Source organism: Daphnia carinata, chromosome 7 (genome assembly GCF_022539665.2).
Source record: "Daphnia carinata strain CSIRO-1 chromosome 7, CSIRO_AGI_Dcar_HiC_V3, whole genome shotgun sequence".
NCBI classification, from domain to species: Eukaryota; Metazoa; Arthropoda; class Branchiopoda; order Diplostraca; family Daphniidae; genus Daphnia; species Daphnia carinata.
Genome location: NC_081337.1, coordinates 2,056,080 through 2,076,008, shown reverse-complemented (window position 1 = coordinate 2,076,008; position 19,929 = coordinate 2,056,080). Strand labels below are relative to the sequence as shown.

The following is a 19,929-nucleotide window of genomic DNA, read 5'->3' as shown; positions in this document are numbered from 1 at the left end:
ACAACAGCCAACGGCAGCATTGTGGCGTGGTTAACAAATTGAAAACGAATGCGTTTTAACAAATGAATCAAACAGAGCGCGTTATCAAAATGATGATAAGATATATGTCCTATAATGACAACGCGATGTCGAGGCTGGAAGTGCAAGGTTAACAATAAATGCCAAAAATGAATAATGACGATCCCAGATTGGCTTCAACTTATTTTTTTCCTCACAACTGCAATAACACCCAGCCAACGCATGAATCCATTAGTACCAATATCGACCGCAAGGTGATGTGGAGGATTTTTGCATATCATTAACGGTGCGTGATGCCACAGCCTAATTCGTGCGCTCCGTCGGATAAGGCTGACCGTGCGAATTTTTTGCAACAATAGCTATCATGAGCCATTTGCATTATCGTAGCAAATTTCAGATTTCTCAATCAAATGTTTTATAGAATCTTTCAATGTTTCAACAGTTTTACCATGCTGATTATGGCTATCGGCCAAAATGTGCATGTAAATAATGCGGTGTAAATATAAATGCAATCAACGTAAAAAAACACCTTTAATTTCTACAAAATTTTGCACGGGTTTACACGTTTTGCTTTTATAGATGGTCATTCAAATATTTATCGTAACGGGCTTGTGGACTGTCGGTTAGAATAGACGTCGCTTATGGAAGCGCACGCTACTCTTACTCTCTTGGATCGGTGGACTTTCTGTTAGAGACAACCTTTCCGGTACGTGAAACCTCCGGCTCTCCAGCCTACTATTCTAGGGGCGTTTCCCTCATGAACTGAAGAGGACGAATCATTTTATTGTTAGTAGATATTGTCTTCCGTATTGAAAAGCACGTTTTATTTAAATTATTTCAGCCTGTATCATTTGCGTATATCCTGCCCCCACTAATTTTACATGCTATTATACTTCATAACTTTCCAACACGTAATTGATTACATAATTTGACACGTTACTTTGATTAGTGACTGATGTCCATGATTTATTTAAATAAAATAAAACTATTTATGAAGTTCAACTTACCCAAAAGAGTGGGATTGGTCGTTAGATCCGTATAATCCACCGTTTAGGTGGACACAACATGGTATACCAAGTCATTTGCATAGGATTATTTCAGGTGGCCGAACAAATGAGAAGACGGAACTTCGAGCTGATAGGACAGCGACGTGGGTTCCTATCGTCTCAGATCCGGGATCATACTGAACATCACAGTAGCTCTGATTGGTGGAAGCTTTGCTGAAATGCCTCAATGCTGTTCTTCCGCCTCGGCTGGTCGTCTGGAAGTCCATCCTCAAACGGAATGTCAATCCGCATCCCGCCCATTGCCTACCAGTCATAACCTGATAAGGTAACGAACGTTGGCCCACTGAAGTGTTGAACTGGAAATCGTTCATTCTCCAAACACTAGGTGCTAACTTAGGTAACAGTTGATTCTACGCACCTAAAAAAACAATTCAAGTGAATTTAAATCAATTTTTTTAAATTAGTAAATGTCTTAGCTCTTTAACTGAAACCAGACGGATTGCGCAAATCTCTTCTTTTCTCTTCTAGTGTGGTAGCTGTGGTATTGGTGTCCAATTCATCTTCTCCGATGCTGAATAATTTAGCCGTTTCGTGACTCGATTTCTGAACAAATTCTCGTGACACTTCCACAATAACGTTGTACTTCTTCGCCATCCAGGTGGCCGTGATGCTGTGCGAGCTCGGCCGACGGCCGCGTAATTTGATTTGTTTTTTATTCTTTGCGTTGGTAACTATCAATAAAATTTGAAAGATAGTGATTTTGACAAATATGTTGACATTATCATATAGAAAAAATTTTACTGCTGCTTTTGGTATTCTATTTAAGTCAATAATGGTGTTGACCGTAAAGGCGAGCAAATATTCGTAATTTGGTGTTCATAATGGCTTCAAAATTCCCTGCATGACAAATGTTATTCTTTATGGTATTCTTGAAACATTACAGAATACACTTTAAATAATAAACTAACACTGAATGGAATGTAGTAGGTTTCTCCATTTGCTTGTCATGAAAACCTTTTCAAAACTACTTTGATCAAGTATTTGACTGTGTCGAGTATTGACCTTTTTCATGTGGGCTAGGTTTATCTTACTTTAGTCAAGTTGCGTCGATGCGGCCGTGAGCGTTCGGGGACTTAAGCCACTACATAATCGGTGTTTGAATTTTGTTTGTTAATTGTTTTTCACACTGCTGTGTTTCTTTAATATTTTAAAATAGAAATTTTCTTGATTCCTTTTTGCATGTTGATAAACATTCGCTAGGAATCATGTTTATCGTAACACACTTCCAAGTGAATACAAAGGGCTACTCAAACAATTCAAACAAGGCGCAAGTCTCTCTAGTGCTTCCATCAGCCGAACGTCTTTTGCAATGGCTTATTTTGGGGACTCTCTTCCGAACCTTTCAATCTCGAAGCACTTTTTTCCTTCCGCAGAATAAAGAAATATTGAAAAAAATTGAAAATTGTCCGTTATTCAACAGGTTATAATACAATGCGAAGTTAACTTACAAGGAAAAGGAACAATAAATACACTTACACTTGTAGCACTTGCACATAAAATTCCTAATGATACATAAATGCACGTTGCATTGCAGAATTTCATTTTAAAAACTCAAATGTAATAAAGCCTTGCCTTTGTTAATGTATAACTAGTGACTAAGAGATAAGTGTTAAAAACTGGAAAATGAAAGGTATAAGACAGGATTCTTTAAGCCTTATTAATCTGCCAATAAGAATTTCCATAAGGCCTTTGCTAAAGTGAAAAGATGCGTCATATAGGCGTAGCTTTGAACATAAACCCGATTCACCAAGCCACGCTTCTTTTGTACACACGTCGTACAATGGAAAAGAAACTGAATTGCGAATGGTTAACGTGGACATATTTCAATTTGGGAACGACTGCGATAAACGAATAAATATGATAGATGAAATAACAATAGGCGTATCAAAAGCTGACATCAAATTTCACCATTCAGCTTTAAAATGCATGGCTAACTAATAGTATTTCGGTGGTGCTTCAATGTAGTAGCACGGGCCATGCCCCTGCTCCTTTTTGGCCCGTAGGCCGAGGCGGAAGTTAGAAAAAAAAAACTAAAAAACTATGTGACTTGATCACTAGTTTCTCAGTGATCTTAGTGATCAACTTCCTCAGTTCATCACTAGTTCCTCAAGTGATCAAGTCACATAGTTTTTTTTTCTTACCTTTCTTTAAGACCAATCCTGTCCGGACGTTAGCACCAATCTTGTAGAATGCGGTCCCAGCATTGGAGGAATGTCCGTGGTTTGGAGATCCGTGTGGTAGGTGCATGCTGACGTAATCTTATTACGTCGGGGTACCCATTGAGCGGCGCACGAAACGCGGTCTACCGACAACCCCAGTGCTACTGAATTTTTTTTGTAACACCACATGCACATGCTACCACTCCAACCACTGACCGCACCAATCCATCTCCGCCTCCATTTCCGCCATTCCCATACCTGCAATTAGATAAGCATTCATTAGTAACAGTTATACACGCAGTAACGGCGCTAGCGAACCAACACCGTTACCAATTACAAATTGTTTTATCAAGTGTTTTATACTGTACCATATCACTTGTAAAACGGCTGCAGCTCTTTATGGCCTAATCTGACGTTTAATGTTCAATTTAGTAAACAAAATAAACTCAATTGGCAATTTTAACAAATGAACTGTATTCTAACTTCTTTTAGTATCTTTTGAATAGAATTCTTTTAAGCTAGAAAAACAATTACACGCGAAAAAAACCACATAAAAAAAATCGTATGCTCTAATCACGGATCGTGAATGGAAAGTGTCCCGCCGGAAGACCGGGAAGCTTCTGCTCGGTCGTCACTAGGTGGCGCGTGACTAGCACGCTTAACTAAACCTTTTCATTCATTTCTTCCTTTGTTGCGGTCTCCATTTTCTGCATTTTAGCTTCGTTGCGGGTTTCCATTTCCACAGATTAGAATTTCCTTAAGATGACCTGGGATTAGAATTTCCTTAAGGTGACCTAGGTAAGGCAGGGGAAAAATGTCAGTTGAAAGTTCTCTCATTTTTTAGTTGAAATTATTTTTGTTAGCATTAAAGATAAGATGAACTCTTCTTCCCTCGCCCCTAAAGCGTATTACAAAACAATAGTGAGGAGTATCCAGAAAATGCTGTCATTTTAGTTGAGGGTGTTTATTTGGATTCACAGAATGCCGGCTTTGTTGTTATCATAAGGCAACTAATTTTCATCATCCTTTAACCATCTTGGTTCTTTCTTCTATTAAATTTTAACATCTTTTTTCACGTTAATTAGAAATTTTCATTCTAGTTTTATATGCTGTCAACCAAATTTTGTTTCTTACAGCAAATCATACATGGAAATAAATTGTCATCTCAGTTTTCAGCATCCCTCATCAAACTAAAAGAATAAGGGAGATTGCTGTCTAGTTCTGACATTGCAAAGTGAGATTATTTATAATTTGATTTAGTTATCTTAAAATTATTCATCAAAATTCAGTTTAGAGAAATCCTTCAGACCCTAAAAGATTCTGTTGTTTTCGATTTTTTATCCTTAAAAACATAGCTTTTCGTCTGTTAAACCACAGTTCATTGCCAGAGGTATGTCTAAGCATATGAGTATTTTGAAAATATTTGATGCATCTGTTCTTGTTCTAGATGGAAAGATGAGTTTGGGAAAAACCGAGTACTTGTTATGACTTACCTGGTTTTCCTTGAGGCTATCCTGAAAGGCCTGCTTGAAACGAGCAACTTTAATTTGTTAATATTGGCTGACTGCCGTAACGTTGTGAATGATGAAGCTTGGAAACAAACAAAAACAAATATTGGCTTTATATGAAAAGTCAGCCAACAGTCTACATCCAAGAATCCTAGGATTGACTGCATCAATTGTGACTAATTATGCAAGCCAATGGAACTATTCCCATTGATAACTATTCGGGAAAACAAATTGCAGTCAGCTATTTACTCTTCAAAACAATGTTTTATCAGCATTACGGTGAGGAACCATAAGCATTAAAATTTTTATTTCTACTCTCATCTATTTAAATTATTGATTTAATATAGGCATTCAACACACCCCAAAGAATTAGTGTGTGAAATATCCTCAAAGCCTGAAGCCACTCGGCTCGAGCTAGAAATAATGGATCGCGTTTAGTGGTTGAATAGTTATCTTCGAGCTCATCGGCACGATCCCAACAAATATTAGTAGTAGAGAAGTTTAGCCACCTTAATGTTCTTCGCCTTTTGGACATACTCCGTATTTATCGACCGCCAATAACTTCAAAGTTGCCCGGAAACAACGATCCATCAGAGCAATTAGATTCCACCGTAATAGTTGATACCGACGGTCTCGCTGATCAAGTTCAAAAATTGTCCACGGAAAGATTACAGCCCGTAGAGTTACCTGAGAATGGCTCGCCCTTGTATGCGTCGGCCAACACTCAATCGGGTCACGTCAGTCGTCATAGGCGTCCCGATTTCCCTGCTCGTCATTACCGAATTCGAGAAGACGCTTATCAGCTATGTGGAATGATTTTCACTGAGAGGCACGTACCTCAGCCAAACTACTCTTATCAGCTGTTAAAGGTAATCAAAAGATGATGTTACATTATCCTTGTTGGATTAAATACCTTAATTTACTGTTGTCTAGGATGCAAGTCGAGGCGACCCTTATTTAGCGTATGTAAGCCCACTGTATACCGTTGATCGGATTGAAGGCATGGCCGTTAAGGAAATAGAAAGTGAAGATCGGGAAGCAAGAAGACGTTATAAAACGTTTTTATAGTGGCGATTGTAATACTCTCTTAGCCACGAGCGTTTTAGAGGATGGGATTGACGTTCCAGCGTGCCATCTGGTTATTCGGTACGATTTGCCACAAACTTACCGTGCGTATGTTCATTCAAAGGCTCGAGCGCGCGCTAAAAAATCAAATAATTTTCTGGTGGTCGAGAAGGAGCGCATGGATGAATTTCTGGTGAATCTCTCTGACTTGCATGCCACTGAACAAATTCTGCTAAGTAAGAGTGGCTATCACAACTCTTTGGCCTAGGTCGTCATTCACAGTGAAGATATGCTCAATAATATTGAGAAACTGTACACTTCTGGTGACGCTTCAAAATCTTATGCGTCTTTACAAAACGCCATCTCCATCATTAACAGGTATAACGCAAATGGGTTGAAATAAAAACGGCTGTAAATTTCAGAAAGATAAATATTTTTAGATATTGCACAAAGTTGCCCAGTGATTGTTTCACTCGCCTTATTCCTGTTTGGAAAATACGAACAGTTAAAGCGAGAATACGTTGACCTATCTGTATGGGACACATGGTGCAAACTATTTCAGAAAAGCGATGCAGCAGAGAAAATGCGCTTGGATGTAGCGTATGTTTGCTCATTACAACTACCAATAAATTCTCCTCTGCGGCAAACTGTATCAGCTGTTCCCGTGCCATCTACCAACTTCTGGTTTTTTAAGAAATTTAGTTGCCTTTAGTGGAGAAAATTCCCATGTTGTCAAAAGGATACCCAAAATTTGCAATGCATTAATGAACAATTCTCATCTTCACATTGGTACTGAGGTAATTTTACCTTCATTCATGTTAGCATAAATATTACTGATCTTTCTTAATTATTTACATTTGTTTTCTAGTTCCAGTATAAATGCTTCCTCTAGTTGGTACAAGACCTTATTTTGAATTATGGGGGAGCAAAGCTGGATGATAGTATATTCCACCTGATTTTCAGCACGTTACACATTCTAGCTAAAGTATTTTGGTTTTTCCGTAACACAAGTTTTGAGTATTGAAGTAGTGACGTTTTCTTTATATTCATCTTTTAGTTATCAATCGACTGCTCAATCCATGATGTCATCAACAACTTCAGTCGTATTATTGCTGATGTTGACGGGCACATTGGTGTACAATGCAGAGCGTTGATGGCCCTAAGATGTCTGAGCAGCAATTATCTGGACACAGCTACATTGGAACACTGGAACGCCTTACTATATAAATTCTATGAAATCGCGCAAACTGAAAAAAATATTCTCTTTTTGGGAGCTGCTTTAATTGTATTCATCTTTAAAAGAGCCTTGATATCCCAGGGACTAAATATTTCTTTCTTTTTTTTTTTTACAATTTTAGAGCGCCCTCATAGATGTGTTGCGGTGCAAGATGAGATTGCTTGATCAAATAACAGATACGGGTGATCTCGTGGCAGAACAAATGTGGAATGAGGGATCGGAAATCTACCGTGTAACCAGTGACTTATTGGGATCAGCGGTACACCGGATAGGCCATTTTTCTCCGTCGCTTTGTCGGCAAGTTCAGCGAGGCCGTTCAGATAAAGTTGGCAATTCGTGCAATGAGCTTTACTGGACTTTGAAGACACTTCATAAGCCTTTACTTCAATCGAAATGGCGCTACAACCTTTACGAAGAACCACATTCAAAAGCAAAAACGACTGATTTCATGGATGTCTTCGATTATTCTGAACGGAACCATCTGCGGATGGCCAACATCACTTTTCGCGTGAGAAACTGGAAACAACGTCCAATGCACTTGCTTAAGAAAAAGGTGCCACAATGCCCTAGTGCGTCCTTCTCAAACTTTGCCGTTTTAGCCAGTTCCAAGTTCAAATGTATTTCAAAGTGTTATGTCGTCAACTCAACGTTGCTTTTCAACTGTCTGGTTGATTTGATTTTGTAAAATATGTGGAAATTTAACATTCAACCAAGCTGTTATATAGGCATCAACAACCACAAAAATCACAAAATTTATAGGATTTAACATGTCTTAAATGTATCTTGAAACGATAATGATGTTTGTAAAACGATAGAAAATAATATAACATTTGGGAATAATGCATTTAATGTAAACAAACAACCACTGTTGTTTACTTATCATTAAATATCCTTGCCATCAAATAACCGTACGTTGAGGAATAATTACATATAGGATCCACAGGGGAAAAAATGGGTTCCCTCCTCGGGAACCTTACTTACCTTATGGGATGTTACCTTAGTAGACTTACCTGTGTGGATCTTATATAGCCTTCAATGTAAGGTGGCTTGCGTATAGCAGGCATGACCCCAGGGGTATGGGGGACATTCACGGCTCAATACGCCGTGACACCTTCATTGGCCGTGGATGGCGCCACTAGTTCCATCCACCCCAACGCTTGGTGTTACAGGCATCTCCTTTATACAGGTAGTTATCACCCGTAATTTCGCTGCTGCACGTTGCCGCTTTTCAACCATTTTGTTGCTTTAAAATGAGCAATTAACTAAAAATCGATAAAACAAATAATGAACTATATTAACAACATGAATTTTTAATAGGAGAAAATATTTTTATTCTCTAAAGCTCAAGAAATATGTATAAAAGGGGTAAATTGTGTAACAGAAGGGGGTAACTTATAAGGATATACACTTTGAAAGCTTCCTGGTTTATTTCAATCACACAATTCATGCGTTTAAGTTAAAACAGAACCGCAAAAAGCAAGAAATAAGAATAAATGATAATAATAATACATAAAAATTAAATAAATAAATAAAAATTGCCAATATATGGCTATTTATTATATAAATCGAAAATATATGGCGCTGTCATGAGCCATCAGCATGGTCGAAGCACGGACCAAATATGGGGCTGGTACGACGTAAGCGTTGGCAGCGACCAACCATGCCAAGAGGACGGAGAGCTGATTTAAAAAAAGGATAACACATGTTAGGTTGACGAAGAATCGACTTGATTTGTGACTTTGATATGCGTGATTTATTTAAATTAAATAAAACTATTTGTAAAGTTCAACTTACCCAAAAGAGTGGGATTGGTCGTCATATCCGTATTAATCCACCGTTTATAATTCATGTGGACACCTAATTTTCATTTAAAGTTGATTGCGTTTCCCTTCCATGTAACCAGCCAGTGTAGTTACAATCCATCGTTATTCAAGCTGTCGCGACCCTTGCGTCACTCTTTTCTGCCATTCAAATAATGAACTATATTATTTACACGAATCTTAAAATAGTGGAAAATATATATATTCTCTAAAGCTCACGAAATATTTACAAACGCGGTAAATTGTGTAACAGAAGGGGAGTAACTTATAGGGGTATACGTTTTGAAAGCTTCCTGGTTTATTTCAATCACACAATTCATATGTTTTAGTTAAAACAGAACCGCGAAAAGCAATAAATAAGAACAAATAATAATAATAATACATAAAAAATAAATAAATAAATAGAAATTACCCGATTTTTTTACTTAACTTTTCCTCGACGCACAACGACCAATGACACCTTTACGTTAATAAAACATCACTTACCTTTCATAGCGTGCTGCTGGTGGAGATTTTCATCAGCTTTCACAAACTATCTAACTTTTCGTTAAGGTCCGCGTTGGTAGAAAACAGTTTGTTCGTCTGAATGCGGCAATTACTATGCAGTTATTCGGTATAAATATTGTTTGTTGGTATATATTATTTTTCAATTAACCTTTTTTCTGTTATATCTGCAGCAGAAAGGTTCGAAAAAAGAAAAGCTGACATTACTATTATTAAACCTAAGTAAATGGTAAATTACGTATCTATATACTGTATGTATTCAAATTGGTCACGATTTCACAGAAAAATGATTAGAATTATGGCGATTCATTTTCAAAAATCAAAATTAAAAAAGCGACGTATACGTCAACATAATAAAGCGAATGAGATCTATGACGTCAGTTCATAATTGCCAGCGCCAAAATCATCTCCCTGGCGGATGTGGGTGGATCTTTTTTCTTCATACAAGGGACGGCGATTCGATTGCGATTTTTGCATCGACGGGCTTATGGCGTTCTTCGAATTTTTTTCCCATCTGCCATTGCCCATCAATCCAGCCAAAACCGGACGAAGTCCGTCATCTTGCCAATGGCCAGCTATTTTTTTTTTCTTGATCATCTTCGACCTTCAGTAGAACTAAAATTGACTGGTCGTCATCGTTTCCATTTGCTGCACGCGCGTGGATGCGTGGTCGCCTCTTTTTGTTTTGCTTTCTCGATTTCTAGGGCGGGTTTTCTTTTTCTTTTTTTTTTTCTTTTTTTGAACCGAAGACGGTAGATCTTTGTTTGATCACGTCAAGGAGTTGGATAGGGGAAATAAAAAATCAGAGCCGGCAGACAAAAGGGAATGCGCGGGCCACGTTCGTAAAGTCAAAAGTTGTTTCTACGAATAGGTCGATGAAGATCTACAACCGTTTGATGTTGACAAATTTTTTTTTGTGTGTGTTTTTGTGTGTGATGCTTTTCTCTTGATTTTGTCTCTTGGTTAGAGTTTGATGTTGTTTGAAATCATTACTTCCCCCTTTCACTTGCGTGTGCGTTTTCGTTTATCGTTTCTACCCAATCGCTTTCTTCGATTGCGTTCATCTGCGTCAAATGCGGCGAAAGATCATCATCTCAATTTGCGGTTGTTCTCGTGACAAAGGCAAATGTCGTTCATCTGTCGATCAATTCGATTCTCTGAAACTCATGGCGAAGCGTCGCTTTTGAAAGAAATTCAAAATAAAACGGCATTTTATGCATAAAACCTCACAAGGTATAATAGAACCAGGTAATACGATGACGATTTGTCGTCAACCAAATTCAAATGAAAGTGGACCTGTTGGCCGAAATTGATAAAAAACAACGTAGTGAAGAAGAATTATTTAGGCTAGAAGAGCAAAAACGCAAACACAAAGAAACCATGGAAGCAGCCCACAACCAAAAACATTGGAATATTGCAATGGATAAACTTAAGCTTTAATATTACAAATACTTCATTCTTTTCTGAATTCGAAGCATTCTTCATGTTTTTTCTCTTCTATCGATAATACTCTTGGTGTAATTTTTTAAATATACTGGTCCGCAAAAATGGTATCTTAAAAAATGTATGTCTTATCGGAACTCGTCGTGCTCCATGGATAGGCAAAGTACCAACGGAAGCATTAGGAGTACGCTCCGTTTACCGGTGCTTTTTTAAATGATTTTACAGTAAGTGCCACATCCACCAAGGAAGATTTTTTTTTTCAATTAAGCGGCAGGTGATGTTGTTCGGCAGAATTAAATTTTGAATGCAAGACCAAAGTATGATACGGGAGTTTCTGTATCCTTTTCACAATGCAAGGTCACTAACTTGCATTAACTGAATAATCATTATAACCTGTCTAAACTGATCCGTCGTAGTCGGGGTTGTATCCCCGATTACGGGAAAGGGTCTTAGAACAAGTTTTAAAAAATTTTAACTAATCATGATTGACTTTCGGCGGAAACTACCCCCTAGGCCATGCACGTGTACCCTTCTGGCCTGGCCAAAGCTGACGAAAAAAGTCGGGCCATTGCATTCGAACGAATTCGAATCCAATGAGCACTAAGTACGGTCACAGTATTGGAGGAATGACCGTGTGCTTGGTTCGTGATTTGGAGTCACAAGTGATAGGACTATCACTCGAACCACTGCACCAACCCGACTTTTTTTTTTTTCTTACATCTACGTACTTACATCTACATACTTACATCTAACTTACGTCTAACTTACATCTAACTTACATCTACAAACATAAGTTGTTCATCAAATCCTTTATACTGTTCAACCATCGCTGACAAAAGGCTGCTGCTCGTTATGGCGTCTATTGAGCTTAAATGTTAAATTTCGCCAACACGGTGAACTATTTGACGATTATAAAAAATGAACTCTATTCACGACGTGCTGTGTTATTATTATACAAAATCTCATTTATGTTGGAAAAATTTTAGCACGCAAAAAATGCTACAATAAGAAATTGAAACGGGTGCAATCACGGAGCGTGAATGAAACAGGTATACCAATCCCGCCATAAGACCTTGAAGCTTCTCTTCGGTTGCCACTAGGTGGCACTCGAGTAGTATGTTTCTATGAAAATTGATTAGCCCTTTTTTTTTAACTTAATGACTTTAAAATTGTTTTTCGTTATTCTGCAAAATATATTTTTATTCAAACACACTTCTAAGTAATATGAGGAATAGCAGTTTTGTTATGCGGGAGATTTTTCACAATTAGTAATAATGCTTTCTTTGTTTTTCGTTTTTCTATCGCCATACAATCCGATGCCGGCTTACATAATGAAAATGCTTCTTGGTGATACGTACTATTGTATTTTTTTCCATATAAATATATATACTGTATATTTTTTTTTATTTCATAGTTGGAATATGATTTTCGCTGGAAATGCCGATTGGGTAGCCTAACAGAAGGAAATCTTTATGGAATACCGTACAGAAACACTATCTGCGGTGAAAGAAAAGTGGGCCATTCAATGAAGCTAGGCTATTATTTAAAAATATCAACGTATTGAGCAGAAATTGTGTTTTATTTGAATTCTCTGTCATTGTGTATCATGGACTGTAATTCAAGAAGCATAGTTGTTGAAAATATTCATTTTTGTTTAAGGGATTGAAGGATCGTAGGTTAGGTTACACTGTTAAAAATATGTACTTTTTTCGGTAATTTACCTCCTCTAAAATCGGTAATTTTACCTAAAAACGGTGATTTTCAGTTTTTACGAAAAAAATGGTGAATTTTTACCCGAAAAATACATTGTGGGTTTCACACACCAGAAACCGGGGTTGACGCACCAGATAATGGTGTTAACAAACTAAAAAACGGAGTTGCCACCCCGAAAGGTGGCGCTGCTTATTGTTTATGTTTTCATGAAACTTGAAACGGTCAGACTTCATAAAAATAGTTCGTCTGTTGTGCCCTGACTTTTAACTCTAGTGTGTTCCAGATTTGCTGCATCATGGAAATTCAAGCAGAAAATATAGGTATGAAATATTAATAAGTGAATTAAAATGTGTAGCACTGTTTGCCTCCGATTAGTATTGAAGTATGTATATTCGTTGCTCTACGCCTTTAGGAATCGAATGTGAAGTCGTGAATCGCACTGCTCGTACACGCACAAAAATAGAAATGTTATCACATTATAGGACAGTTCATCGAGGTGATCGTACATTTGATGTAACTTGTTTGAGCAGTTGTGACAGAAGATATCTTACAGAAGATGGACTAAGAAAACATTTGCAGTCTCACCATCCAACATTCTTTGAACAAAATATTGAAGCAGTAGACCTAGCACCTGATGATTCAGAAGAAGAAGATGTAATGTTACGAGAAGAAATACAGGGTCTTAATTCACCCCTTGCTGCAGCATCTATCTTTTCAACAGAAGAACAAGTGCTTTAGAAGCCACATAACTAGTAAATATCATTTATTTTGTCTTCCATATAAATGAACTTAAATACTATTAATTTTGTTTACATTGACCCTGCATTATTTCTACTTCGTCTGTCTGATGAAAGAAAATTTAATCAAGTAGATGTACAGACTGTTATGGAAGCAACAACAGATTTTGTGAACAAAGAAATCATTTCTGTTTTGTCAAAAACAATCTCATCACTGAGAGACAGCAAGTGTACGCACATCAAGAGTATCCAACAAATGGTACAAATATATAGATCTCCCTTTGCTCGTGATCTATTTAAACGTCTACGCACCCAGTACAAACTTTCATCAACTTTTATTTGTCAGCGAGCTTCTTGACCACAAAGTGTACCAATTACAACATCCCGTTGATTTATCTGTATCAACAAATTGCATGTACCCTTTGTCTGACTTTATCGTCACCAAAAGTGAAATAAACGATAAATAATTGTTCACCATATTGTACTGTATGGCAACGTCACATACGTTTTGTCAACTCTAACCTACCCAAGCTCTTTCAAATTAGTCGGCCATTAATAGCTACACCGCCTACACACTTCAACTGTGCAGCACAGGTCAGTTTTCAATTTTAAAAGTAAAAAAGTCACTTTCCAACTACTTTAGGAATGGTAGATTCTGGCCGAAAAAATGTTATTGTAGTGCTTGATACTAAAGGAGACGAGGACTCTGACGATAATTTTGAGATTGGTTTTTCGAATGAGAATGGAACATTTTCTGATCTTGCTTTGATCACCCAAAAATTGATAGCCAAGAGTGAAACAGTTCGAAACTCTGTAAGGGACCGTGACTTGGTTTTAAAAAGGCAAAGTAATATTAAAGAAGGGTTATGGGTTGTTATGGGTGAGGATTCGCCAGTTAAGTCTGGATCTATAATTAAGTGTTCTTTCAAAACCCCAGCACAAATGTCTCTCCGCTCTGCTACAAAAGGTAAGTATTAGTTTAAATTGATAATATTAGTAAGTACAATAAACACAATGCATATCACTCCTTTATTTTCATAGAAAGCACAGTTTTGGTTCCTTCAACAATGACAGTTGTTGCTCCTGGTACTTCACATGGTATGTATGGTTTTTTGGCAACTAGTTTACGATGATCATCTAATCCAATTTCTGTTACTTTCTAGATGGCTTTCTAGAAGAATTTGCAGTTACAAGGGCTTCTACTCCTCATGCTGAACATGGTATTTACATTTTGAAAAAAAGTTCACGGTGACAATTTCTATAGCCTATTATATTTCCTAGATAACTCTGTTGTTTTAGAAGAATATGTTGATGGACATGTGTCTACTTTAGATATTTCACACGGTATTGAAACTTTGGAAATGGGTTGATTTACCAATTGTTTTAAATGCATGTTAATTTTTCTGATAATTTTCTCTTCTTTCACAAGGAATCGTTGTTGGAAATCCTTACAGTCTTCATACTTCAGGTACATAAGTTTTCTGAAAATAAGTCTATGATATGACTTTAATTTCATTTAAAGTTATTTTGGCAGATTCCTTAAACGAAGATTTTGTTTCTTACAATTCGGATGACACCAGCACTTATACACACAGCACCGATGACCAGCAGAATGACTTGACTTATAAACTGAAAAGGATCATGGAAAGAAGACGGACAGAAGTTCGCAGCAGTGATGTATCAGCTAAACATAAGAGCATGAAGTTAAATGGTAATGACTCCGGTCCTACCAAATACCCCTCAATGGCAATGGGTACATACTCTACCTTTTTAAACATATTTCATTTTTAAAAATTGTGTACCAATTGGTTGTAGATAACAGCGATACCATATCTTATGGTAAAAACGTAGCCAAGATGTTGGAGATTTCTAAAAACGGAACGGCCCCTTGTAGTACTGCCGTGGACAATCTCGTAAAACTTACTTTCTCGATCAGAAGAATTCGAGTTATGAAATGGATACCTGAGTCAGGCAGAATTGAGAAATTCATAGACAGCCACTGCCCATTTCTTAAACATCAAACTTTTGTAAATATTAAAATAAATTCAAGGCAATTGTTAAAGTGCAAAATATCTATTGATTATCAATTGCAATATTTTGAATATAGCTTTTCTTCGAGTTTGAATTAATAATGAAGAAACCATGCGAAATTTTTCGAGAAATGTGGACCCAATCGGCCAAATTCATCATTGAAGCAGCAAAAACTACAAATAAGAAACAAGTAGCATCTCTATTATCGTCCAAACCTTTTCAGAACATGTCGCCTGGTAAAAAATTTAACAGAAGAATCGCAAACGTAATAATGACTAACTGTTTTGTTTTTTATTTTGCCCAAGAAATGTGTTCGAGAGCTGCCCTTGAATTATTACCATTCTTGGTTCCTGGAAAAGGAAGAGGTGATAAAGCAGCTTGACATTTGGTGGATTCCAGAATGGTAATAGAATTACCTCTTACCAATCAAAGTTAATATGACTATTGTTTTAATTAATAGGAATCAGCTAACCTTGCAAGTTGCATGGAACAGGAAACAAGGGGATCGCCGTTTATCCTATACATTGGATCGACTATCCACCTCATTTTGGAGAGTAAACCATTTATGAGATTTCACACAACTGCGGATGCTGTTATTGGATTAATGGCAAGCTACTACGTCTTTCACTTCAAATACAGCAACAAGGTTCACAACGCATTGTTGTTTCTGCAGTCCTACGTTTTAGGCGTAAAGGACGAAGCAACTGATACTCCATCTGTCCATTCCTTTTCCGCACTGGTGGATAAAATGAAGACTTCTTCATTGTGTTTGTAATTGTACTCCAATTTATGTTTTTCGGTTCCAAATGTATACTTTTGTGTTCATCTCAATATGTAAACTAAGATACATTAACAATAAATGTCATTTTCATTTGGATTTTCTGCATTAATTTAATTATTCATATAAATAACTAGTACAAGAACGGGCCATTTGGTTGCATTTTTCGGTAAGTACGTGTTTTAACTTAGGTGTCATTTTAACCACTTTTCGGAGGACTTTTACCAATTTCAGGAAGCCTCCCCTAAATTTTTTTTTAGGTGATATTTCCACCTATCTGGCAGAGTCCGACTTAGGTGCAAATTTCACCGAAATTCGAGGCTTTTTTTTAACAGTGTAACAGGGTCTAAACCGAATGAAAAATGAAGTTTTCACCTGATATTACTATTCCCGGTTAGGAATCCACTCCTTCTCCTGAAGTTATTAAAGTAGCAATGGAGCAATACTTTTGTCTTCTATATGCTCCAGCGAAAATGGTATAAGTTTTTTCAACCAACCGCTCTAATAAATGCAGAACTTTGCTACGGTGTTGGCAGAATTGGGGAAGAATATTACATTTTGTTGGTGTAAAAGCAGGAAAATGTAGCGCTGGTTTTTGAAAACCAATATAGTAGCCTCGACTGATGAACAATCAAAATAGAATTTCTAATGCAGGGCTTTGTTTTCTTTTAGAAAGAGGAATTTTTTATGGATCCAGAGGTTGCACTATTACACAAACCTTATCGCACATTGCATACTGCGTCTGTTTTTAAAGAGGTAATGTGCTTCTGGATAGCCACGAGCGTTCTAGAGGATGGTATTGACATTCCAGCGTGCCATCTGGTTATTCGGCACGATTTGCCACAAAGTTACCGTGCGTATGTTCATTCAAAGGCTCGAGCGCGCGCTAAAAAACCAATTGTTTTTCTGGTGGTCGAGAAGGAGCGCATGGATGAATTTCTGGTGAATTTCTCTGACTTGCATGCCACTGAACAAATTCTGCTAAGCAAGAGTGGCTATCATAACTCTTTGGCCTAGGTAGCCATTCACAGTGAAGATATGCTCAATAATATTGAGAAACCGTACATTTCTGGTGACGCTTCAAAATCTTATGCGTGTTTACAAAACGCCATCTCCATCATTAACAGATATAACGCAAATGGGTTGAAATAAAAATGACTGTAATTTTCAGAAAGATAAATATTTTTAGATATTGCGCAAAGTTGCCCAGTGATTGTTTCACTCGCCTTATTCCTGTTTGGAAAATACGAACAGTTAAGCGAGAATACGTTGACCCATCTGTATGGGACACATGGTGCGAACTATTTCAGAAAAGCGATGCAGCAGAGAAAATGCACCTGGATGTAGCGTATGTTTGCTCATGACAACTACCAATAAATTCTCCTCTGCGGCAAACTGTATCAGGTCTTCCTGTGCCATCGAAAGTTATAGCCAAACGATCTGCAGCGCTGGAAGCGTGTCGATTATCGCACCAGCAAAAAGAGCTGGTCGATAACTTTTATCCTACTGGGAAGGAAAATCTTCAACTGGAGGAGAAGGAGGAGGATAACAACGCCGATTTGGAAGACGAAATTGTTCGCCACAATTTGCCACGTCCGGGGACTACGAAACGAAGGCAGTACTATTATAAGAAAGTGGCCGAGCCGTTTGTCGATGGTATTCCACGTCCCAATCAACCCTGTTACATACACGCAATCACAATGGCATTTGTATTACATTCAGGTAATCGATTATTAGTGAACAAAAATTTATTAGGTACTAAGTCAGCCTATACGACAGGAGCAAAACATGCGTGGCAGAAAAATTTCCAAAGCTGAGACCTCCCTGCAGAGTTTGGGAATTTTGAATAGTAAACGGCTATGGCAAATTTGCCCGTTTCCTATTTTCACCCGGTCAGGCGACGTGGAAGTGCAAATAGTAAAAATTGCCGATGAGCTTTACGTGACCGATCAGCAATTAAAACAAATAACAGATTTTCAACGCTACATCTTCTGAAACGGTGCCATTTTTTGTTTGGAAAAGGATCCAATGTTGTTAGATGTTTTCCACGCTGACTGTTCCTATCTAATCGTGCCTTTAAAGAGGAATTCGTTAGCGGATAATTCCCCCCTACGTCTGGATTTTGCGTTCATCGATTTTCATTTCATCTGTTCGAGACGCGAAACCTCAGCTGGTAGCAGACAAAGAGAGAACCGGTTATGCCTTTGATCCCCGCTTGTTTGCTGGTGCGGTCGTGATGAAATGGTATCGGGATCAAGAACATGCGTAATGTTTCTACGTTGCCGAGATACTCTATGAACTCAACCCGCAGTCAAAATTTCCTGATAACAACTATCCAACATTCGAAAAGTATTACCGCCTAAATATGGGATCCAAATCCAGAACCTGAAGCAGCCGCTATTGGACGTGGATCACACCCTTCAGCTAGATGAAACTTCTTAACGCCAAGGTGCGTATGAGGAGTTTATTTGTTGTTGCAAATGTTTCACACATCTGGTTGCGTTTTTATAATACTTACACAGATATGTTAACCGAAAAGGTGTAATGCTCCCTATTAGTTGAGAACATAGAAAAAAGACCCAGCAAGAAAGTCAGCAGCAAAAGCAAATATTGGTGCCTGAGTTATGTAGCATCCATCCTTTTTCGGCCTCTCTATGGAGACAAGCAGTTTGGTAAATGTCGTTAACTATTTTAATATTTGTTTTATTCATTCTTCTTTCCACAAAATTTCTTAGCGTTTACATAAAAACAATTCCATATGTTTTCTGTTCATTTGCGCCCATTTTAGTTTACCGTGCACTCTTTACCGTTTGAACGGATTCCGCCTGGCGGAACAACTGCGCTGCAAAGTAACGATGGAAATCTTTCTGGGAAAGAGCCAGCTCGATCCTGGTTCGTAGTATTAGGTTAATTTAAATTAGCTCGTGTTTTTAAGTGCTTTGCTTATTTTTGTTTAGATTTCCGCTGGCCGGCCTTACGATTCGATTGAAAATGCAAATGCTCAGATCCCATATTACCACCAGTTCAAAAAGCAAGCAGTGCTAAAAATATTGAAGAGGTTAAACAGCCAAAAGATGAAATCGAAGACTGTAACGTACCAAAATCGCCTTCAAAGCCGCAGAAAAGGAAACGAAAAAAAGCACAGGAGCCTCTTTATTGGATATCGGAGTATGGAACCCGAATACGATTGACGGCAACAACCAGAATGGCAATACGTCATAACAAGCTAAATCGCTTTTTTAATAATAAGTGCTATTTGCGTTTTGTCATACAGGAACGGGAGACCCGGTCGATTAAGACTATGACTATAGCGATCTTCAAGCAGTAGCTCTGCTGACCAATGATGATGGAGCAGATTTTGACTGGTCTAAACGGGTAGTGGATATTTCTGGACTTGAAGGATCCCTCCCGAAGTTCGGCGTGGGAAGGCAAGATTACGTTGGATCTGGGATGAGCGAAAACCAAAGGAATTCTTCTAGTACCGCCCAAAGTCACCGCCGGAATTGATTAGCAATTTTTCGCACGGCTCGTATAACAGTGATCAAAGCGTGAATGACAGTGATACGGACTACTCTACTACACTACAGCAGCTTCGAAATACTATTAGTTAGCCATGCCTTTGTAAAGAGCTGAATGGTGAAAGTTGATATTAATTGTTGACGCATCTGTTGTTATTTCGTCTACTATATTTATTCGTTTATCATAGTCGTTTCCGAAGTAAAACATGAATTGCAAATGAGATGGTCCAAACAATAAAATGTCCACGTTAAACATTCGCATTCATTTCGTTTTCCCTGTACGACCTGTGTAGAAAAGAAGCGCGGCCTGGTGAATCGTGTTTTGTGTTTC

At 37.8% G+C, this 19,929-nt stretch overlaps 1 protein-coding gene, 1 long non-coding RNA gene and 1 pseudogene across 4 annotated transcripts; all 3 read left to right on the top strand.

The window, feature by feature from the left end:
• Positions 1–4,120: 4,120 nt before the first annotated feature.
• LOC130700633 (endoribonuclease Dcr-1-like) lies at positions 4,121–19,691 on the top strand (annotated as a pseudogene).
• Positions 12,722–13,750, top strand: LOC130700632 (uncharacterized). Its single transcript, XR_009003840.1, has 3 exons — positions 12,722–12,854; positions 12,947–13,286; positions 13,389–13,750. It is a non-coding gene; the product is annotated as an uncharacterized LOC130700632 (long non-coding RNA).
• On the top strand, positions 13,817–16,141 carry LOC130700631 (uncharacterized). 3 transcript variants are annotated; one of them, XM_057522605.1, is made up of 10 exons: positions 13,817–14,238; positions 14,313–14,369; positions 14,435–14,491; positions 14,553–14,615; positions 14,701–14,739; positions 14,806–15,024; positions 15,087–15,298; positions 15,379–15,538; positions 15,608–15,705; positions 15,763–16,141. In XM_057522605.1, exons 1-9 carry the CDS (start codon positions 13,917–13,919, stop codon positions 15,682–15,684), a joined length of 1,206 nt encoding a protein of 401 aa, XP_057378588.1. In that variant the 5' UTR covers positions 13,817–13,916; the 3' UTR covers positions 15,685–15,705; positions 15,763–16,141. The 3 variants fall into 3 exon arrangements, with proteins under 3 accessions (XP_057378588.1, XP_057378589.1, XP_057378587.1); XM_057522606.1 differs by having other exon boundaries at positions 14,794–14,982; XM_057522604.1 differs by having other exon boundaries at positions 14,794–15,024.
• Positions 19,692–19,929: the final 238 nt, after the last annotated feature.